This window comes from Eptatretus burgeri, chromosome 18 (genome assembly GCF_056783735.1).
Source record: "Eptatretus burgeri isolate ZD-2024b chromosome 18, Ebu_testis_v1, whole genome shotgun sequence".
Taxonomy (NCBI): domain Eukaryota; kingdom Metazoa; phylum Chordata; class Myxini; order Myxiniformes; family Myxinidae; genus Eptatretus; species Eptatretus burgeri.
In genome coordinates, this window is record NC_140978.1 from 45,049,101 (window position 1) to 45,073,432 (window position 24,332).

General features: G+C 42.1%; 1 protein-coding gene across 7 annotated transcripts in view; it reads right to left on the reverse strand.

Moving 5' to 3' along the window:
* LOC147009017 (rho GTPase-activating protein 26-like) overlaps window positions 1-24,332 on the reverse strand; it is a 62,268-nt gene that overhangs the window by 3,896 nt on the left and 34,040 nt on the right. For all 7 annotated transcript variants that reach the window (XR_015053127.1, XR_015053126.1, XR_015053128.1 and 4 more), the window contains 8 exons: window positions 19,139-19,181; window positions 18,955-19,017; window positions 15,096-15,170; window positions 7,257-7,344; window positions 6,309-6,367; window positions 5,222-5,327; window positions 2,147-2,306; window positions 1,893-2,043 (listed from right to left, as the gene is read on the reverse strand). Coding sequence is in view for 4 of the 7 variants with exons in the window: in XM_085863437.1 (XP_085719563.1) it covers window positions 1,893-2,043; window positions 2,147-2,306; window positions 5,222-5,327; window positions 6,309-6,367; window positions 7,257-7,344; window positions 15,096-15,170; window positions 18,955-19,017; window positions 19,139-19,181 (745 nt within the window). In the remaining 3 variants the exon portion in view is untranslated. The remainder of the gene's footprint in view (window positions 1-1,892; window positions 2,044-2,146; window positions 2,307-5,221; window positions 5,328-6,308; window positions 6,368-7,256; window positions 7,345-15,095; window positions 15,171-18,954; window positions 19,018-19,138; window positions 19,182-24,332) is intronic.

Below are 24,332 nucleotides of genomic sequence, written 5' to 3' on the forward strand. Positions count from 1 at the left end.
TGATCATGCGCTGATGACGGTCATCACCTCTCCAGTTATTCTTACAGAGATGTCTCAATGCAAGGCAGTTCACTCAAGCAAATTTCGCCCTATCATTTGCCTGAGGTCATCTTTCATCTGCTTAGAAATTGGCTAACATCACTGAATTACGTAAACATGGTACAAAAACTGATCCCCTGAACTACAGACTAATAATTAGCTTACTTGCAACCATCAGCAAGGTCATGGAATCCATCATCATAGTCGACATAAAATCCATCCTTTTCTCAAACTGCCTAATCTCAGATCACCAATTTGGTTTCAGAACAGATCACTCCTCCACCTTGGACATGCTGCTTCTACTCTCACAACAATGGATGGAGGCCCTCAATGTCAGGACCGTATCTCTGAACATATCTCGTGCTTTAAAAACAGTCCGACATCCTGCCTTGCTCTCGAAACTGTCTGTTTTTGGCATTCGTGGCCAGCTCCACACATGGCTTACCGACTTCCTCCGCTCTCTCTGCTCTCCTAGCTAACATGTGGCACTCAATGGAATCCTTTGATCTCCTCTCCCCTGTCAAGGCTGGAAAGCCCCAACGCAGTGTTCTGGGCCCAGTCCAATTCCTGATCTTCATTAATGATCTACCCGACTCTGAAAAATCATCTTTATCTATTTTCTGATGCCTGCACCCTCTGCTGTGACATCTTTCATCTTTCAGATAGGCAGGCTGCAGCCTCTTCCCCACCCTGATACAATCACAAGTTGGCAAACACTTGCAATATGTCTTTTGAGCCTGACAAAACTCACACACTCTCTCCGAAAAGACCGTCATGGTGAACCCTCCCATCTACTTGCTTAACAAACATCTTTCAGAAGTTTGGTCACTCAAACTTTTAGGCCTTACGATCAGCCATGACCTTTCTTGAGCAAACCACATAATGTAAGTTTTCCTCCAAAGGCAGTCACCAAATGAGAATCCTCCGTTGTACAAAGTCCTTCCTTGGCACACCTGAACTCTTATCCACAGCTTGATGGAATACTGCTCTCTCCTCTGGGCTGGTGCCCCTGCCTCACACCTTGCTCGGTGTGATGCAGTGGAAACCAAGGCCTTCAAGATCGTTGGAATCTCCCACACTGAAGTTCAATGTATGGGCCGACCACTCTCCCACTGCAGACAGGTTGGTGGGGTCTCTCTCTTCGACCACCTCCTTTCTGGTCTTGCACCCTCTGGCCTTCTCATGCTCTGTCCCCTCCACATTTCTGCAGGTCACACACGGTCTACCAGCAACCCCCTTCTGGATAAACGACCTAAATCCAGGATCACTGCTCATCTCCACTCATTCGTTCTTCTTTTTTTTTTTTATTTACCTGTGGAATCAACTTCGTCAGTCTCTCCAATATCATCATTTCTTTCAAGGCTTTAAGATGGCTGTTCAAGACCATCTCCAGTCACCCCTATTCATAACCGTGATATTTTCTACCCCCATTAACCCTCCCCCTTTCATTTTTTTGTTTCGTTCACGGTCTTCCCTTCCTCCACAGTGTTTGAGTTTGTATCCAACTTCACCCCCGTGTCCTCCTCCCCTTTACCTCATTCTTCCACCATGTGTCCCTCTATCTTGCTGTTGATGTTTCTCCCCTTTCCATCAGCTTCTTCTTCTTCTTTTTATATTCTGGCCCGTTCTGTGTTCTTGCTCTTTCATGAGCCTCGACTTCGCTTTTGCAATAGAGCACGTTCGTAACCGGATCGAGAGTGTGCACAAAGGGGTAGGGTAAAAATAACCAGCAAGGACGTCGTGCTGCACTCGGACACAAAGATGGCATTAAAGACTCAAGGCAGTCGAGTTACCTATGGTATATTTAGGCACATGTTGGCTCTAATTTCGCAGGTAAAGCCAAATATACTCACGATGAGGGCTTGGAGGCGTGTGGGGTACCGTCGGTGGTGCGGGAGGACTGTAAGGAGGTGGTCGGCGAAGCGAGAGATGCTGGCGACGTTTCCGAAGCGTCGGCATCCCTTTACGGAACTCTCCCGATCCTCTCGCTGCAACTGAGAAGATCTACAAAATGGAAGGACAAAACAGAAGAGGTCAAAAGATCATTTGTTGTTGGATTCTATTTTTCTGACACATTCTTCAATTGTTTTCCGTCTCCACTGCAAACCTTCAGGTGGTGCTGGATGAGGATTTCCACCACAATGTTCTGGAACTTTATGTCCAGCAATGCGGCGACGGACTCGTGCTCGGCGCGCAGCAGACTCGGACCGAAACACACGGCCAGGTTGGCGACGGGCATCCGGTTCTCCCTGCTGTGAGCCGCCACCCTGAGGTCGAACGGAGCGAACGCCTCAGCAATGCAACATCGAACCAAATGAGATTGGAGCACCAGGTATCATACAGGTAACACAATCGATACGTGTCTACCTTGTTTATCGTAAATCTTGTACTAATCTGGTTTGTTTCCCCCGAGAAACTGTTGTACCACTGCTGCGAGTGGACATGTCCCAACCAATTAAAAAAAAAAAACGAACATTTTTTTTTCCTTCCAAGGTTTTCTCAGCGATTCTGTCATCCTTAGCATGTGCCCTTTCAATTTAGCTGTGGGACCACCCTGGATTTGGCCTCAAATCCAATATGGCTGCAAAACAAACAAACAAATAAATCACATTTTCCACACTGATTCGAGGCTTATAAATCTTTTTGATTGATGAAAAAATCATTTGTTTCTGTTTGCATAATCGAACCATGGACAAGCACTTTCTTTTGTAGTCGGCAACATATCCAATCTCGCCGCCTAAATGTAAAATGGCCGCCTGTATGTCCTACGGTTTTCTCCTGATAGTGTGGCAAAAGTTTATCGATTGCTTACTGTAATTGGTTACAATAATTTTTCATTCTTTATAAAATAACACCATTTGAAACGACAAGTCATATTGGTTTCCGTTGTAGTCCTGGCTCGTTTGTGAGGCTACCTCAAGCGTGTTGAGTACAGACTAAGAAGTACAGACGCGACGATTGGCTTTAGCATTAGGGGGTGGCCAGCCCCTTTTTGAGCACCAGATCGGATGTGAGAGGCAGGTGTCAGCTATACAATGAGCATATGAATGCAGGGGAGGGTATTTCAAGTGTTGATCAAGCTGGATTTGAATCTCTGCAGGTATTTGCTGATAGATGGGAGACTGTTGGCAGGAGTTTGCGCTCGGAACCACCTTATGCTGAATTCCAATCCAAGGTGGGTCAAGATTGTCTGTCCACCACAGTGAGATGTTGGTCCACAAAAATTGCCGAATAACATTCAGAAATCGATTGAAACGGAAGGAAATTCAAACCGGACAACTTAAGTCGAGTTTGGAACCTTTTTTTGGTCGGGTTCAGTGACAAGAAGAGTCAAACATATGAGCTACCAAGAGAACCTGCTGAAGAGAAGCGGGTATGCTTTATTTGTGATAAGGTGACACCTGCTGACAGTAAACAGAACAGCAATGGTGGCGTGGGACGGTGCTCAGAGGAAAATGCTTTCAGGAAGCTCAACAGCCAAATGGACCTAAAACTGAATGATGAGGATGACAAGTACCATGCTGCAGCCAAGCGTTTGGACGTTTTGCTTAGTGGAGCGTCCTATGATGTATTTGCTGTGGATCTTTATACTTCCACAAAACTGTTATGGTAACTTCAACTACGTGTATGGGCCCCAAAAATCCACCATGGATGAAACTCGGAAAGAAGCGCAAATATCGCAAATTACTGACAAGTTTCAAAGATTATTTTCCCGCAAAGTTATCGATGATAAGGAGGTCTAGCTACTGACAGAATTGCTGGAGGATGCACAAGAGATGAGCCGAGACCATGACCTCGATGATCCACCAATCAGTAACACGATAACCCTAAAGCGGAGGCTGGTACAGGAATTTGGAGATTCCATAGGTTTCCGTGTGGTAAGTAGGTGGCTTGTGGTACATCCCAGCGGAGTCAACCCCAAAATTTAGGACAAGCAGAAAGTCAAATCCAGTTCCAATCTTCTGACAGATGAGAGTAGTTCGGAGGAACGCCTCAAAAGAAGCGACCTTCAACTTCAAGCCTGGATCTGGTACCAGTGTCTGAGACAAGACGGCAGATCCTTACAGTGAAGATGGTTCCAGGCCAGTAAGGTTTATTTGCCCGCAGATCCCACCAAGTCTATCGCTGCCTAGTACCAAGACAAGGTCTAAACCAGGTACGTGTAGTTTTGTATTTGTACAGATGCTGGATAATTACCACTTCGTGCTGCTTGTCAATTGTCATAGTCGTATGAATGCAGAGCTTCTTTATGGTTTTCAGTGATTGTTTTAATGCTAACGTAATACATAGTGGTATATTACCACCAGGATCTGTAAAGCATAGCTAATTCTCATTAGACAGGCGATGATTATGATGCAGACAAAGAGAATACGACTTCGCCACGACAGCCTCCAAAGAAGAAGAGAAGAAAGGGCTCCAGCTACAGTGAGGACAAAGAAGCCAACCACTCAGGGGAGGACAAATTTTCAGAGTGATAGCGACATTGTGCAACACCAGATTGCAGCTACTTCTGACAGTTGTGATGACGTTCACTCACCTGAATCCCAGACACACTGATTTGGACATCGGTGAATGACACCAACGCAAATGGACAATGTTGTAAAATTAAAGGCCTTGAATGAATATCGCTGAACATTCACTAATTGTGAGTTAATGTCATGTTTAAATGCTCGTAAAGTTCTGGTGCTCATCTTATTGTACAAAAGAAGTGTTAATTTGTGTTTTTCGCCCATTTTAAAATCTATATCAGATTGGTCTCAATAATAAAAAAAAATTGAACTGTGCTGTGTATCTCAATGTAAATAAACAACTCCCAAGCCCAAAGGTAGCCATACAGTCAGCTAAGAGAAACAGCAGTTATCCGATTCAATTTTCCAGCCAAAAAAAAAAAGTGTACAAGTGAGAATCAGTTGGGTCTGGTGGCCATTTTGGATTTGAGGGCAAATCCAGGGTGGCCCCTCAACTAAATTGGGATAGGCAAATCCAGGGGCACAGGTGAAGCATGATGGAACCACTGAGAAAATCTTGGCAGGAAAACATGTTTGTTTGTTTGTTTGTTTGTTTTTTCTTGGCTGGGACCTGTCGACAGCAATCGATTGTTATAAGACGCGACTCTTACGCAGTTTAATGAGCGGAAATGTTCAAACAATGCAAGCAAAGGAGAGAGAAAAATCTCAAGTACTTTACAAGGTGTTGAATAACCAGGCGCAGCATCGTCCTGTTGTCCTCTGGAAGGTCGTACACAAGTCCGTGGATAGACGTCAATCTATCTTCCTCCGTCTCGAGTTCTGCACACACAAATCAACAACCGTTTCATTTCTGCTCCACTCGAGCACCTCCCCACCATGTTGCTGTGTGAAGGATATTTTGGATGATTTGAACCCTTTGAGTGCATCCTCAAAATTTTCTGTTTGTACTTTTATGCCACTTCAAAGTGACCAATGACTGTAAAGGTGCGAAAAGTGATTTCTCCAAATAATGTCATAATTTCCACTATTTTGAGAAAAACAAAATATTTCGTCGTCGTGTTTGAAGCCGAGCCCGTGCCCATGGGATCAGTTGGCTGTCATGGCTGCATGCAACCGTATCGCTTGAGTTTGGACGTTGCTTACAGTCGAGACAGGCTTTACTTTAACCAACAAGATTTGTAATGAAACATTTTATCGTGTGGACACTTGCAAACTACATTTGGTTGCTTGTTGCAACCTTGACCCTGTTATATAATTTTCTGCAATTAATGGGCAGTAAATGTACAAAGATGATGGCAAAAGTAGTCTGGAAAGGAATCCATTATACGTTTGACAGAGCAAAGGGAAAAATACATTTTCTTTTTCTGAACATACAGGTAGTGGACAAAAAAAAAATGGAAAAAAAAAAGCCACCGTTGAGGAAAAGAATGAAGTCAAAAAACACACACACACAAAGATTCAGCAACCTCATGCAACAATTTTGTTGCAGAAACGATCATTCAGGTATATGGACTTAGCTCAAAACAACACCTGGATGAAACACAACTGGTTAGTATGGCCAAAAGCTACAGTCTGTTCTTGTTAACAAGTCTCTTGACGAAGCATTATCGCATTATTGTGCAGTCATTTAAATATCTCTCAACAATAATGTTGTAAACATTACTTGCAATGCATGGAGACAAGGATGTTGGCAAGATATGGGTCCCACATTCCTCGCTCTTCCATGAGCCTTGACTTTGCAGATCAAAAAAAAAAAAAAAAAAGAAGGTATGATGGCCAACAGCAGTGTGGGATGCATACTTGCAGCTGTGATGAAACGTTGATGCAGCTTGAAAGTCATCAATGGTTCAAGTAATAATCTGAATCGACAGAAAAACACAAAAAGTTAACAAATGGTATTTAAAACTAGGATATCACTTTAGGGCTCTCCGGATGGGGAAACATCAATGATGGCACTTCCACAGTTGACACGTAAAACATTAAACTCATCAAGTTTACTGTGTTAACTGTGTTCATGTTAACGGTATAAGTGTTAAATTTGTTCGTGTTGTGTCCACCATGGAAGCAAACTTCCACCGTTAACACAAACACTGTTAATACAAAACACAGTTAACTCAATGAGTTTGTATACACCTTGTAGGTAAACTTCCATCGTTAACACAAACATAGTTAACTTGAGTGTGGATACCTTGGGGGAAAACTTCCATCATTAACACAAACACCGCTAACATGTACACAGTGAACAAGTATACAGTCAACACGTACAGCATTAAACTCATCAATTTAACTGTGTTTGTGTTAACTGTGTTCACTTTGGAAGCAAACTCCACCGCAAACACAAACACAGTTAACGCAATGCGTGTGTACACCTTGGAAGCAAAGTTTGCATGTGGAAACATTGATGCGGAAGCAAGATCAGGCATTGCAAATGCAAATGTCACATGGGCCAAAAATTATACAAATAAAACAATTAAAAACAATTATATAATCAATTGTTTTATTTGTATTTTTTATTTTTCCAATTTTACTTGAAGAAGAAACAAAACTATTGGTTATGGATCAAGAAGGCCAGATGGAGTGTTTGGATTGTATCTAAATTGATCCAATGTCATGAATAGAAGATGAATGATAATTACAAGAGGTTGATTAAGAAAAGTAATGTTTTTGCAATTACGGTACATACAACTGAAAATAAGAAATAAAATGTCAGCAAATCAAAATCGTGATTCAAAAGAGTTTTTAACTGACCTTAGGTATGCCTTGACGGTGGAGCACAGAGTTCTAACGTCCCAGATGTCTTCGTTTTCCATGTTCAGTTCCGTCACAGAACGGCAATCTTCAAGAAGCATAACAATGGAATCCCAAAAGGAACAATTACAAAACCCGATTCGAAAACAACAAGTTCATTTGAGAATGGCCTCTTGATCTTTCAGCTATCTGCAGTAGATATCATAGATATCATGTATACCAAGAGAACTCCAAGGAAGTGTGATCTGCTTTCTTTCTAAAAGATAAATGTAAATATATTCATAGACAGTATACATAATGACCGTTTTTACAGCCATTTTTCCCTGCTGTGCAGGGGTTGGGCTTTTTCTTGAGGCAATGTTTTTTTTTATGGCCGGATGCCCTTCCTGACGCCAACCCTGGTCACCTCTTACGACACACAGGGATATGGTACACCTATTCTAACCGGGGCATACACTGGTACCGGGACCAGTACACTGGTACTCATTTCACCGACCTCGGAAGGATGACAGGCTGAGTCAACCCCCTGGTGTTAATTCAGCAGCCAACGGGGCTTGAACTCAGGACCCTGGGATCCCAAGCCACCACCCTAGCCACTAAGCCAACACCAGGCTTATTCATAGACAGTATACCTACAATACATATAAAAAAAAAATTAAACGCTTCGTTTTTGTTTTTTTTAAGTTTCATTGACAAGCTTCCATGGTGATACAGCGGCTTGACATCTCCGGAGTTCGGAAGGCAAAATAAATTCCATGATTACAATGAGTTGAAAATGTATTCAGTTACAAAGCCTTGAATTACCACATCACGACAGGATAGCCAAGAGGTAAGAATGCTCGCTCGAAGAGTCTGGGTTTGCTGTCTAGCCTGGGTTTGAATCTAAGCTGTCTAGCCTGGGTTTGAATCCTGACCGTTAATCTAGCTTATTCTTCTTCACTCCCCCCCCCCCCCACTCCCCCAAGTCTGACTTACTTGGTTTTGCCCTAAATGCTTCTTCCTCTTCTTCACCAGAGTTTGACTTACTTGGTTTGACCCAAAATTTGAGATCCTGTGATTGGCTGTTTATGGCAAAAATGGGGAATTGGTGATATGATTTTATTCCTGTTCTTGGAGAGCTGCTTTGAACTTTGACTCAGAAAGTCACAAGGAAGGGATTTTTTTTAACAGATAAGAGCCTGAATTCCTGATGGTTAACTGAGGGCCAAATGCTTTGAGCTGAGATCTCAAAAGGTCAGCAAGAAGACAAAGCCATCGAGGGGCTTCAGGAGTTGATTGTTCCACACTCCATCACCCTTGCGCCTGCAAGTTGGCTGCTACCTTCCTTGGGGCATCTCATGGTGTTGATCGTTCCATTCTCCATCACACTCGGGTCTGCCATTTGATTGCTGCCTTGAGGCATCACACCAGCATCACACCAATTTTTTGCCTGGCTGGATGATGAGGAATGGATCATGTGCCTTGCCTATTTGGTTGACATTTTTGAGCAGCTGAATAAACTGAATCTTCAGATGCAAGGAAGGAATACAAACATCATGAAATTCATGGATTCCTTGAAAGCTTTCATGAGCAAACTGCAAAATTGGAAGAGAAAGGTCAAGATCAAAAATGTTGCAATGTTTGAGAAACTGTCATCAATTCTTGTTGCTGGTGGTGAAGACCAAGTGTTTCCAGAATTTGCAAAAAATGAAATTTTGCAGCATTTCGCAGCACTGGAAAATGAATTCAGCCGATATTTTCCTGAACTCAGTGATGAGGAGTTGGATTTAGTGCGAAATCCATTTAAATTGTCAGTTGAAAAAGTTCCTGATGATTTTCAAGATGAATTTCTGGAGCTGAAGACTGATTCGGGAGCAATAGATATGTTCGATGAGAAATCAATCACAGAATTTTGGCTCTTGATGTGCGATTCCTACCCAAAAGTGGTGGAAAGAGCTATCCATGCATTGCTTCCATTTGTGTCGACACATATTTGTGAGTCAGGCTTTTCAACTCTGTTGCAAATGAAAACGAAGTCGATTGGAGGTTGAAAATGACCTGTGTTGTGCCCTTTCAAGCACTCCTCCGCGTATCCAAGAATTGGCGAAGGAAAAACAATCACAGGTTTCTAATTGACTGTAATCTTCATCAGAATAAAATGAATTACAATACCCTGGCATTCTATTGAACTTATTGTTTATTGAAGTATGCTTCAGTAACTTTAGTCCATCAAGTAATTAGTTATGAATATAAAAAACAACTACTTTTATTCAAGTTTTTAAATCCATAAACATTTTCTATTGCTATTAAATTTGTAAAACTCCACTATAAAAATAATCCAAGTAAATGTATATGTACTAATATAGAAAAAATAAAAAAAATATTTCAATATTGCATTAGTCCATGAGCCAGTGGGGTTGGTCGGTTCCATCTGGGGGGAATAATTCTCATAGTGATTTTTGGCAAGGTATACACAACCCCAGAGTTGGAAAATAGGTGATAACACACAATAAGCTACCACCGATGCAATGCTATCACCCTGTTTATATGCCTACCCTTAAATAAGCTTTTGTGCAAAATGGCCAGTACAAGGTAAGACATCCTACTTCAACTAAACAACTTTTTTTTTTATCAGTCAAACATTAACATTGAAATTTGTCTCACCTTTTGCTCGGATCATTTGCTTCTCAACAAAGAGTGCTAAACATGCCAAGGTTGAAATGTATGTCATTGGTGACACATATATCAGTGTCTTTCCTGTGTGATAAATCTTACTGCCTTCAGAAAAGTATTGCGTCACCGAAATAGGTGACCCTTATTGTCAGTAATTCTGTTTGTTTGGATGTTTGTTCGTTTGTCATCAGCATAATTGGTAGTAAACATGGGCCGATTTTGACCAAACTCAGGTGGTAGGTACATTAGGGTGCTTCATAATAGGGGGTAAAAAAAATAAAAGTATGAATATTCATGCTCCCTAGGTGTGCCTTTGTTCCATTTGACAGTGGAAACATACACACCAAATATGAAGCAGATTGGTGGATGTTTAGGGGTTCCTCAAGTTGGCACAATATTGTTGAAATTTGCCAGACTGTAACTGACAACTTGCCGTCGAATATGCACAACGCAGTACACGTCACAATTAATATGGTTGTTTGATATTTTCAAAAAACACAGCAGTCACATAGGATGAAAGAATAGTTTTTCCAAGGAGTCCTAGATGAGCTTTTTGACATTGCAGTGCAAAATGCCCTCTCCATAATGGACATAATTGTGCCAACTTGTGGAACCGCTAAATATCATGGAATTTTGTTCATTTTTGACCTATACGTTCTTATGGGGTATTGGAACAAAGGCAAAATCAGGGAGCAGCAAAAATCAAACTTTCATTTTTTTGGAACACCCGAAGGTACATGTTATGACCAAGTGCTTTGGAAATTGTGATGGCTGCTAGGGACGCTTTGGTTCCCTAGCAACAGCCGAAAAACCTTCAAAATCCGTACCATTCACGCGAAATCAATTCTGAAAGCCATTATCCCACATAGGCTTATGAAATTTGGCATGCATCATCTACAGGTGATGCTCTACCAAATATATTCCGTTTTTTGTAATATATGGAATAGTTTACCCGCACCGCCCCCTACAAATGGGGTATGCCCGAAAAATTGGCGAAAATTGAAGGCCCCCTAGCGACCAGGTGAGTGCATCGATCCGAATGAAACTTTGCAGGTTCATAGCATGCAATGAATGAGTGCTACAACTTTGCCTCAGGACATATCCACCGATATTGCTTAGGTCAGGGGTCAAAGGTCAATTAGTGCAAAAATCGATAATATGCGAGAGCTGGAGGTGCCTTCACGCCAAATGCTACTCCTCCTAGGATTATGGTCGGATGGTCATGAAAATTCACACTAATCATCTGGAATACATTGTGCACAAACGGTCGAGCCGGATTTTCGATTTATATCTTTGTTCACCCACAGCACCCCCACAAACGTTGGGGATTTCCGATATCAAACTGCATTTTTGGTACTTTTCATTCAAATTGATACTGAGTAGTTATCAGTAAATGGAACTCAATGAGATTTGGTATGCATAATTATCTTAAGGTGATTCTCTATCCGCTATACGACATCCATTTTGTTCTATATCTTAGAGTTTCTAAATGGCAACCCTCTCAACTTGGGAGTCCGAGGGCCTTTGAGCATTCCCGCTGAAAATTCAAAGTACACTAGCTCCAAGACTGTTGAATCGAATTGAATGAATCTTTACATGCTGACAGACCATAATGAGTACTACAACTTTGCTCATTTGCATAATGACCTATCTCGAGTAGGTCAGGGGTCAAAAGTCAATAAGTGCATTTTTCGGGCGAAATTACCATTCAACGCACCCTTGCTCCTACACGGATTACCTGATACGAATGAAAGTTCATAGGTACATAGTACTGAATGAGTACTACAACTTTGCTTCAGGACATATTGACCTATCTCGGCTAAGTCAGGGGTCAAAGGTCAATGAGTGCATTTTTCAGGCAAAATGACCATTCAAAGCCCCCTTGCTCCTACACAGGTTAACCGATACAAATGAAAGTTCATCGGTACAGAGTACTCAATGGGTACTACAACTTTGCTTCAGGACATATTGACCTATCTCAGCTAAGTCAGGGGTCAAAGGTCAATGAGTGCATCGTTCAGGCAAAATGACCATTCAAAGCCCCCTTGCTCATACACGGGTTAACCGATTCGATTGCAATTTCGTAAGTACTTAGTACTAGATTAACTCAGATCAGGAGTCAAAGGTCATCGGATGCTCGGCGACCCATGGCCGCCTACCGGCTTGTTTGTCTATAATTTACTGTGGTAAGTAAATAAAAGTTCTGGAACAAAATAATTACATGGATGTTTATCAAATTTATTAAGAAATCCACACCAGGTTCTTATTGCAGACTGCTTGAGCAGCTTGCTTGGTTTCCTGGAAATGGTCGTCTGGTTGAGAGAGGTTGTGGGCCCACACATGCACCAGCTACATATACTTCCAGCTCTTGGTGCTCAGTGGTGACTGATCTATGCTTCAGTTTCTCAATACGCAGAAGTTAAACTCTGGGGAGATGTAGCCCATAAATATTAGCCTGTACCGCGATGCCATTGACTCGATGTGATGTACCCTTTCCAGTGAGAATTTCCTCAAGTCTATCAATATTATCCCATGCAAGATTGGTGAAGACATGAGGTTTGATGGAGGCTGGAAGTACAACTCTGTGGTTGAAGCCTGCTGCTAACTTTTGAAGACACAGAGCAGTATCGTTCTCTTCCAGCTGAGAGTAAGACACACCATGCCCAAGCTTGTTCAGTGTCTGGATGAGCTCAACGTTTCCAGTGAGCGTTTTAACCGAATTAGCAAGCAGTAGATGTTTAGGTGGTTTATGCTTGTCCACATGTCACAGTGTATATGAGGTCCTGGCTAAATGAGTGCACCAGAGTGCTGATTCTGTATGCTTGAATCTTTGTGTCAGGATCTCCAGTGAGAAGCCCAACAAAACAAAAAGGTATGGGCAAAAAAAACTTCCGTACCACTTTTTATGAAAACAAAATCATATGTTCCGCAATGTATCAGCACTGGACTATCAGTGCCTGTAATTGCAAACACTAAATGCTCGGCTAGTTTTCATAACCGTTTTGAAAAGCAAATAACATGAGCTACGTGCCTAACAATTTTCAAGAAGATTTCGCCAATAATAAGAGAGAACCATTAGTTTTAAATAGAATGTCTTCTTCTGTCTTACGCCGGTTTCAGAAAAGTTTATTTTGGGATGGGGTTACTAAACGGCTAATAACCCACAAAAGGCTACCACCAATGCAATGCTATCACATAGTTTCTGACTGTAGAGATGTATACCCTGCCAAAAATTATGAGCGTTATTCCCCTCGGATGGTACCGGTGGCCAAAAATTACTGGGTCTGGCTCATGGCCTATATGCATATTATATGGAATGCACCTTTTGAGTCAGACAATCTTGGAAAGGGGGGAATGACATTCTGACATATGGTGAAAATGGTGCAAAAAAGGTTGAGAACCACTGCACAATGAAAACTCCGATGAAGTGGAGTGTAAATTGTGTGTATGGGTTAATTAAAACGCCCCTTTTGAAGATAATCAACGGCCTTATTTAATTATATCCTTCATCAGGTGATCCTCGGCCACCTCGCTCTCTGGGGTCTTAAGGCGTTTCCTGGGTTACCTCGCTGGGGGTCTGAAGCCGCCATGTTTTTTGGCCTGCTCAACCATGTCTTCTTTGACTTGGAACAGGCCACAACGATTTCTTCACGATAAAGTTGTTTTTTCACTTTCCTCACTCACATGATCGAATGCCTGTTCATCACAGCTACGAATCGCTGGGTACATTGCAATGTCATGAACACCTGGAGACGCCAGCGTTCGTGGCTTTATTTCATTTGCACACATGCGATAACCCAGTTCCGACTCCCCAGAAAAGTGTTGATTTGTCCAATTCAGACATTGCACGGGCGTTTCTGGGTGCATAGTTGTGTCCAGGGCAATTGGTAATCGCTTGCCAAGTTCCGTTGGAACGCTTGAATGCTGAAGCCACTTACCGAGCTGTACAGTACAGTTCGTGTCCTGATCGGGATGTGCAGTCGTCTGTTACTCCAAGGTAGAGGTACATACAGTATACAGCACACACGGACGTGGTAAATTTGGGTAGATTTGGATCTGTACGGACTCTCCGCGGGTGTGTGGACATGCCATGCCTGTTACGGGTGCCGTGGTGGCAAAGTTTCATCCCGTATCTTATGGAGGTTCCATCAGGTTTTCCTTTGACCTCGCACCTGTTTATAAAGCATTTGGTTATCGGATTTGCTTTATAAAGGTTAAATGTTTCTCTTTGTGAGTTTCAAAGCAAAATATATTTGATAACGCCCGATTTGTCTCCCAAATGAGGTATTTGCTTTCTTCTTAAACGATACACACAATTCCGATGAAACTTCACGACAACATTCATCACCCAGGACGTACCAAAGTTTGTTCATGACATTATGAGAAAAATGTCTCTTGGGGCATTTAAGGGGGGTTGCCCCCCAAAATATGTATTTGCTTTCTTCTCCAAAACTACACATACAATTCCGATGAAACTTGACCACCATCTTCACCACCCATGATGGAGCTGTGGTAAAGGGGTGCAGCTATGCAAGACAGCATCCTTTTTGTGGGTGTCATGTCAGAGGGGGAGCAGGAGGCGGGGGCGGGTGGGGTTAAGAGTGACGGGTATGCCCCAACTTGTGGGCAGGGTGCGGTTGCTGGTCCAGCAATGCGCGTGGTGTACAACGGGTCCTGTGGAGCGCCTCTTTGGCGGTGGCTGCTGCCAGCACTTTAGGGAGCCATCTGCAATCTTCTGTGGTATGCAACATTGGCCTGGTCACTGCCCGGAGGACGACTCGTCTCCGTGGAACCAGTGTCGTTACGGATAGCGTGACTTGACGAGGCCCAATAAGGAGTAAAATCAGGCCATTGGGAGTTTTACGGCTTTGTTTTCATTTCTGGCCTTTGTTTTATTGTTTTGCATTCAGTTTTGTTTCAGCTTTCTGGGATTGTAATTCTGTGATTCTGTAATTTCACGCCATTTAACCTCACGTCTGTCAAGTTTAATTTCAAATAAACCATTCATTTATACACCATCCCTCCAAATTTTTTATATGCTAACTGAATGACCCGACGTATCACTGTTGCAAATATTATAATCGACTGAGGTTTCGGTTCTCAAAATTCACAGGTATAGCCAGCCATCTATCCCATAGCCATGCAGGTTTCACAATAAGCATCACAGTCTCTATACATTCGACTCACGTGAAAGTTGGGCCAGAAGCTTTTGCACTTTAGTCGTTGATGCGACGGTCCGGTAGAGGCCTTCTTCTAACAGGCCTAGGGCAAGCAAATGTTGAAAGCAGAAGTGTAACCATCAAATCACAACAATTATCAAAAACGGTTCAGATTATCTAAAATCCACCACAATTAAAACTAATGGAAAGAGACAAAGCCCAGATTAAACTGTATGGTCTGACACCTATGCCAAAGAGGTCATAACACTAATTGAAGGTTCTGAAATCCTAATGAGAGTTTAAAAAAAAAAAGACAGAAATCAAACTTAAATCCATATATACACACACCAAAAAAACAAACAAACAAACAAACAAACAGATAAACGTTTTAAAAACACCAAAATGCTTTTCATAATTGACTGTTCATGTTGCAGGAACGGTGATAGGGGGTAACGTATGTAAATTAGACTCATTATGTCATTGATAAATGTTCAGCATAGGTCTGGTTTCTGTGTCAAATGATAGGGCATGTGTTAAAGTGTGTTCATCCTCCCAGCTTCTCAACATCCCACTCCCTGTCCTTGCTTCTTTCCACACTCCAGCACATGACTAGCAGCGCCTCCTCCCCTGTCAGAGTGGTCATTGGGTTCTTGGTCACCTCCCTGACTGAGGTCCTTTTGCCCGGTTGCTCAGTTTGGTTGGATGGCCAGCTCTAGGAATAGTCTAGGTTGTTCAATATTCTTTCTATCTCCTAATGATGGAGCTCACTGTGCTCTTGGGAACTTTTAACACTCCAGAAATTGTTTTATACCCTCTCCGGATCTATGCCTCCTCACAATTCTATCTTGGAGTTCTACGGACAGATCCTTGAACTTAATGGTAGAGTTTATGCTCTGACACGCATTGTCAACTCTGGGACCTTATATAGAAAGGTGTGTTTCTTTCTAAATCAAATCCAATCAATTGAATTGAATAACTGGCCACAGGTGGACTCTGATCATCCTTGAGGTGTCTCTCCAACTTGATTGAAGGAAATTGGATACATCTGCGCTCAATTTGGAGTGTAATAGCAAGGGGGTTGAATACTTATCGACGCAAGACATTTCAGGTTTTCATTTAATTTAATTAATTTGTAAAAAGTTCTAAGAACATATTTTCACTTTGTCATTACGGGGTATTTTGTGTGGATTGTTGCTGAATTTTTTATTTTATTTAATCCATTTTAAATTCAGGCTGTAATAACAAAATGTGAAAAAGTCAAGGGGTGTGAATACTTTCTGAGGGCACTGGATCGTTCCCTGACGATTGCCTCCTCCGGTTTGATTGGCCTGAACGCCGCCCTGGCCGCATGCCTCACGTTTCTCACTGTACATCGATAACTCCAATTCTCACTCTCCGTGTACTGCTGTTACACATCACAAACCTCAGCAGCACCTCTGGCTGCAAGTTCCTCTCCGCTCCCACATCTTGTTTGTCTGTGTATTGCACCGTCCTCTAAAGTGATGATCATGACTCCATATACATCTCTCAGATGAATTTCTCCTGCTGTTCCTCTGCTCCAATTGGTTAGTCTGATCATTTGCTTGTGAAAACCAACATCTCTCAAGCCATTGACAAAGAGTTCACTCAAGCAAACTGGCAGGGACTGCAAGCAGCCATTGCACTTCAGGACTGGTCTCCTTTATCTACTGGCCCTGATATTAACTCAGCCTCAGAATGCTTCCACAGAAATCTGCTCTCCCTTCTGCACAGATTCATCCCATCTCGTCTTCAGTTATCTTACCCTGCACTTGGTAGTCTCAATCCTGTGGTCCGGGAGTTGCTCTGAAACAACTTGCCTTCTCCTCCTTGAAGGCAAATCCAATCGAAGGCAAACTTGGATCATTCCACAACACCCGCAACAAGTGTGCGTCCACTCTCAAGAGAGCCAGAAAACATCTGTCCAACCTCATGAATGAACTTTCAAATTTATCTCCCTCCTCTACAACCTGGCGATGCCTTAAGTCCTCTCTTTAGTGTGCTCCCCTTACATCCTTCCCATCTCTTCAAAAGGCACCACAGCCGATTTTGCTCGTGAGAAGTGCCGAATGCCTCATTTCTGTGTTTTTTTTTTCTTCAAATTTGTATCTCTATATCTATCTCTCTCCCCACCCCCCGTCCCCTCCCCATCATACCCAACTGCTCCTAGACTCTGTTTTTTGTTTGCATCTGAGAAGGTGGAGAAATTTCTATCAACCCTCGATGCTGATTTTGAAACTTGACTGGACGGCATCAGCTCACGTGTCCTAAAAACCTGCTCTACTGCTCTTGCACTTCCTCTCTGTGCCCATTCCAGCTTATCAATTGCCCTAGGTCATCTTCCATCTGCTTGGAAATGTGCCAACATAAAAGGTGCAAAAACTGATCCCCTTAACAACAGACTTATCAGATTACTTCCAATCTCCAACAACCTCATCTCAGATCATCAATTCAGATTCAGACCAGGTCACTCTACCTTTGACACGATGCTTCTAATCTCCAAACAATAGATGGAAGTCCTCAATGTCTGGGCATGATATCAGGCCATCTCTCTGAACATATCTCGAGCTTTCGATCGTCTAACATCTCACCTTGCTCTCCAAACCCTCTACCTTTGGCATCCAAGGCCAACTCCACACGGCTTACTGACTTCCTCTATTCTCGAAGCGAACATGTGGCACTTGACGGAATCCTTTCATCTCCTCTTCCTATCAAGGCTGGAGTTCCCCAAGGCAGTGTTCTAGGCCTCCATCCAATTCCTAATCTTCATCCAAGATCCATCTGACTTGATCCTCTATCTCTTTGCTGATGACTCCACACACTGTTGTGACAGCCCCCATCCTTCAGGTAGACAGGCCTCCTCCCTCTCTTCAGACCTTGACAATATCACAAACTGGTCAAACACTTGGAATATGTATCCTGGGAAATCCTACACACTTATTAATTTATTTATCTATCTCGCTCTTGCCATTCAATCTCCTGGGTCTCATAATTATCAACCATGATCTTTCTTGGGCAAAGCACATTTCTAAGTTGGCCTCCAAAGCCAGCTGCGTATCCTCCGTCATACAAAGTCCTTCCTTGGCATACCTGAACTCCTACCCATCGACAAGGCTTTCATCTGCAGTCTGATGAGTACTGCTCCCCCCTTTGGGCTGCCTTTCCTTCCTCACACCTTGCTCAACTTGACACTAGGGAAACCAAGGCCTTCAAGATCATTGGCATCTCCTGTGCTGAATCTGAGTCTATAAGCCTATCATTTCGCCATCGCAGACAGGGAGGTGGTTTGTCTTCCCCACCGCTCCTTTCTGGTCTTGCACCCTATGCCCTCTCCTCCTCCCACCCCCCAGGTATGTGCAGGGTGCACATGGTCCACCAGCAACCCCCCTCAAGTTGAGCTCATTACTCACCTCCACTTGTTTGCTCCTCCCCTTTTCCTGCCTGTGGAATGAGTTTCCACATTCTCTTCAGTGCCATTCTTACCTCCAGGTCTTCAAGATCACTGTTCACCATCATCTCAATCACTAACCCCCCCCCCCAATCCAAAACCATGATCCTTTCTACACTCATTAACCACCCCTCCAAATTTTATTTTTTGCTTCTACATCCTTCTTGTCCACCCTTGTGTTCTCTCTTACCCCTCGTTACCCGCATTCCTTGTTTGTCCATCGCCGTTTATTTTGTCCTTCATCCCTGCTGTTGGCATTTCCTTTTTTGTTGCGTCCCGATCCGTCCTGTGTTCTAGCTCTTCCACGAACCTTGACTGCATCCAAAAACAAAGTGTAAAGCTGCTCTATCAAGGAAGTCTTGCACAAGCGATATGAGCCGGCAGTGTTAATCGATTCAAAAGAAAAGAGATGTCCTCTCACCCCTTTTCTCGATGAGCTCAAAGCACATTTTGACGAACTCGAACCCGGTTTCATCGAGAACCACTGCCAGCACATAACGATAAACATTATTATAAAATGGCGATCGATGAGCAATTGCATTTTGTCAAAAAAACCCACAGTAGTTTATGGTGTTTGTGTTAACAAGGGGGTGAGAAAAACTTACTTTCTTCCCGTCTTTGCCGCTGTATTGAAGTTTTGTCGTAAATCTGCAAAGATTTGGATAATTTTAGATTTTCTTTTAAGAAATTTTTTTTTTTTTTTTAAAGATTCTTTGAAGATCTATACGAGTATATACGTCTACCATTTCAAGCCAATTTAGTCCATGGGCTGGATATTGAGAACAATTTGCATGACTATGCTCCACACATAATATATGATTTATAGATTAAATTCTCAAGAGCTTCTGTGACTTGCACACCTTGACTCGTTTCTATTCACGTACTGTGTTGAACAGATATGTGACTGCTGGGAGAAATAAAAGTACTGAAATCAGAATAAACGTCACTTTTGTATGTACATATATAACCATACTTTTCTGCAAGAAATAGTGTAAATGGAGGATCTATCTATCCACTGTGTCTTAAATATATATTTCATTCAAAACGAGTTTGTGTACAATTTACCTTTTGCAATACGATTCCTGAGCACAAATTAATAAAATAATAAGCATGATAAGCGAGTTATCTACATGTAGCGTGGATATACACAAGTTGATCAAGTCATTTTCTGGAAATATCCTGGTCACAGCACCAATGTAGCATAATATTATGGTTTGAATTATCATATTTTGTGCACCACGTTGTAAGTAACTCGTCCAAAGAGTCATTGGGTCACCACACTTAATAATTTTGAATCGTTATTACCAAGAGCGTCGCATTCCCATTTCAGTCGCAAAATTAGCGAGAATCGTAATTTGAGGGTCAGTGTATAAAATGAGGAACATACTTGTCACCATATGTCAGATAAGATTGAAAATGTTATCAAAATGCTCGGAAAGGGCTCCCAGGAGAAATTATAATTTGTCCTAGGAGCCCTTTCGTAGCATTTTGATAACATTTTCAATTTAAATATTCAACGATTTAAATATTCAACGACAGCATTCATCAATAATTATTGATGAATGCTGTCGTTGAATATTTAATTCGCTTAACCCCACTTTTCACTTCATGAGAGCAGGGTAAAAATATACAGGTTGTTCCAAAAAAAACCTGGCCAACTTTGGTTGTTTATATATTTAGTTCCACAAATGAGATGACACCCTTTATTTTATATGATACAGATTTTCAATCTCATGAAGATTTCTTTATTTTCAGGTCTGGTGGTTTAATGTAAAAGAAAATTGCCACTCCACAGGAGAGAGAGCTCAGTGCGTCAGATGGGTCATCAAGATGAGATCCGACAGTGTACGTTCAGTGTAATTTCCTTACAAGGTATGGAAGGAATCCACCATCGTGGACCAGTATCAGAGAGTGGTACAAGAGGTTTAAGGAGATCAGAAGTTCTCAGAAACAGAAAAGTCCCGGTTGACCAAGCACAAGTGCAGTAGACAAGATCCACACACAAGCACAAGATCCACACGAGTGTCTGGATCATTTCAACAAAGTCCCAGAAAATCAATCCAACACACATCCAGAGAACTGGGACTACCAACCACCACTGTACACAGGATTTTGAATAAAAGACTGAAGCGATATGCCTGTAAGGTGCAGATTCCGCAGGAACTCAAACCAAATGATGCACCCAAATTCAAGGCGTTTGCCTCGGAAATGCTGTCGTATCTCGAGGATGACAAAGATTACCTGAAAAAGGTAATGTTCACAGACCAAGCTTGCTTTCATGTATCTGGGACTGTCAACCGGCACAATGTGAGTATCTGGGGCTCTGAAAACTCCCACATGGTCATTGAACACATATGTGACGATCCAAAGGTCAATGTGTGGTGTGGCCTTCTCCATGACAACTTGGTGGGTCTGTTTTTCTTTGCAGAGGATACAGTGACCTCAACAATTTACAAGAACATGTTGGAAGGATTCACCTTCCCACAGATTGAGGACCTGCAACCCAACATCATTTTCCAACAGGATGGTGCTCCCCCTCATTGGGCCTGAGTCGTTCAAGCCATCCTGAATGAAAAAATTCCAGGTTGGTGGATCGGCCGAGATGGACCAACCGCCTGGCCCCCATGATCACCAGACATAGCCCCCTTTGATTTGTTTTCTCTGTGGGGGTTTGTCAAAGATATTGTCTACAACACCAAGGTGGCAAACCTGCAGGATCGTTGTTCTCGGATCACAGCTGCGCGTGTACTGGTGGACGCAAACATGCTGAGCTGAACATGGCAAGAACCTGTGTAGCACCTTGATGTCCTGCATGCGATAAACAGAGCTCACGTTGAAGTGTATTGATGGTGTGAACAAAACGTTATGAGTTTCTGTATCAAAAACCAAAGGGTATCATGCTCTCATTCGGGGCTCTGAATAAACAACCAAAGTTGTCCGGGTCTTTTTGGAACACCTTGTATGATTGTAAAAAGAAATAAAAAAATTTGAGTGCCTTTGGCCGCTTATTTCTATCACATTTGAAAGTTCATTGTGGCCATGATATTTATCATTGGTGCATACTTACATGAGGAATTTAATAGCCTTGCCAACAAGAGACAAAGCTTTGGTGAAAACTCTTATGTCCAATCTTTATACACCATAAACTGACAATGACCCTCTACATTTTGGGTGAAAAATATGGCAAGCGTCAACCTTAAGGGTAGGGTTGTATATTGAGTGATAAAACAGAGAAGGCAAAGAGCTACACACTGTTATCACAGTTTCCATCTCTTGGGACCCCAGCCTTGCCTTGCCCCCCCCCCAAATCACAATTAGCTTTGTTCCCTCTGACTGATAACGATGACAAAAATTTTGGGGTCTGGTTCAAGGGCTACGAGTCATGCAATGGCAATGACAAACTCGAGAGCTCATGGAACACGCTACCCTGGGCAGTGTTCAAGTATACTTGCCATTCGTCTAACATTGTCTAACAGCCTTGCCATTCGCGGGGGTTATGTTCTTGAAAATCACTGTGAACCGCAAATCCACAAACTTAGGGGGTAATGGGGAAAAATGAGGTTAGGGACTTCAACTTTAAATAAAGATGTCCAAACTGTACACTTAATTAACATGCCTGGACATTCATTTTAATGAATAAAAGAGTTGATAAGAACATAAAATGAAGTTCATTTTCTCGAGCTATTGAGATCATGAAACTTACATTTGCTAAACTTGATCAAATAATGTGATGGTGGTGATGATGATGGAGATGATTTTTGAGGGAGTTGGTGTTGACGGCCCATGTTAATTAGGTGAAGAAATGTGGAAAATCGTTCACCAACCCGTGATTATTCGAACGCATTCATTAAATTAATCATGATAAAACAAATCGGTAAAGGGGAAACTCATGAATGGCAAGGCCCTCCTGTACTTCAATTTTAATTAAATAATGGTTTTAAAGATTTTTTTTTTATTAATCTGCTTTAGTTATGTTTGGAGGAAGAAAAAAAATTGTGCTACTGAAGCAGTCTTACATACCAACCACCCCTGTACACTGTAATACGACGTCGAGTGGCGATGGAGGCTTTAATGATCACCATTGAACACAGCGTCAATCAGCATTGTACATCGCCATATTGGCGGCCCCTCTCATGCTACATATCGATATATTGCATGGTTCTTTGAAGTATGATGAAGGAGATTTGTGTTCTAGTTTTAAAGTATATCATTAAATTTAAATAAAGGTTTGAAGGTGTATAAATAAATAAATTCCGGATTTTACTACCATTGTACCCAGTGGTTGTTGCATCACCCGAACAGCACGTTACATTAGTTCTTCGTGCCTGTTGTTTGTGACCTATATAACGTCCTTTGAAACAGTAAATTTCCTGTTCGGAATGGTTTTAAAATTTTGTTTCACCGCCAGGCAGGCAAACAGTAAAATAAAAACAATGTCACCCGCAGGGTGACCCGTATCTTGCCAAAAGGTGACCACGTGTGACTTCTTTAAGGTCACACTGAGGTGAACAGAGCTGCTGTCCACCAGGAGCGACTCCTTGAGGAATATCTGCCTACGAGAGATTCCGATGAGAATCGTTCTACAGAGTAACCATGAAAAATATGCGTTTGCCTCATAACGTCACCAAATTACGTCATAATGTCTCAAGCTTGACATATCTAGAAAGCACTCAGAGGTGTTCAATTTGAGGTACTACACGATATGGTTCCTAAAACTTGAAAATTTGACCTTGGGGTCAAATATGTTTGACCTCAGGCGCTAACCATGAAGGTCAAGGCCAATCGCCACCAAAAATTAATCAGCGGAGCACCAGACCATGAACTATATTCCCATGAAGTTTGAAGACAATCCGATCAAAATTACTCAAAAAATAAGGGTTTCGTCGACTACCCTGATTTGCGACAAAGTGACCTTGACCTTTGACCTTGACCTTCAAAATTTTATGCACTGAAAGGGACCTCTATGGGCCTCTGATATGCGAAGTTACAAAAATTTCCAATGATAACTGTGCTCTGCAGAATTTTTTTATGCGTGATTAGACAAACAAAAAAATAAAATTTTCATGAAAAATACGTTTCTTCGTCATGACGTCATCAAATGACATCATAGCGTCAAACTTTTGACAGATCTGGAAAGCACTTATCAAGTGCTTTCATATGAGGTATTACTCGATATGGTATCTAAGATTTCAAAATTTGACCTTGGGGTCAAATATGTTTGACCTCAGGCGCTAACCATGAAGGTCAAGGCCAATCGCCACCTAAAATTAATCAGCTGAGCGCCAGACCATGAACTATATTCCCATGAAGTTTGAAGACGATCCGATCAAAATTACTCAAAAAATAAGGGTTTCGTCGACTCCCCTGATTTGTGACAAAGTGACCTTGACCTTTGACCTTGACCTTCGAAATTTTGTGCGCTGAAAGGGACCTCTCTAGGCCTCTGATATGCGAAGTTACAAAAATTTCCAGTGATAACTGTGCTCTGCAGAATTTTTTATACATGATTACAGACAAACAAACAAACAAACAAACAAAAAAAAAATCATACAAGCTGACTCACATATCTTGCAAAAACTTCGTTTTGGCAAGATAATAATATTATCTCAGGGCAGGTGCGTTCAGGACAAATTCGAGCCAGAATATGGTAAAACGGCAAACTCGTCTTCCCATTCATCTTCAAAATACAACATTCGATTTAATAAGTTGTTCCTTGATCATAAACTGATCGGATAGATGGATGGACATGAACCAATTGCTAAACCCCTTTACGTGCATGAGGTAATAATCAAAGCAAAC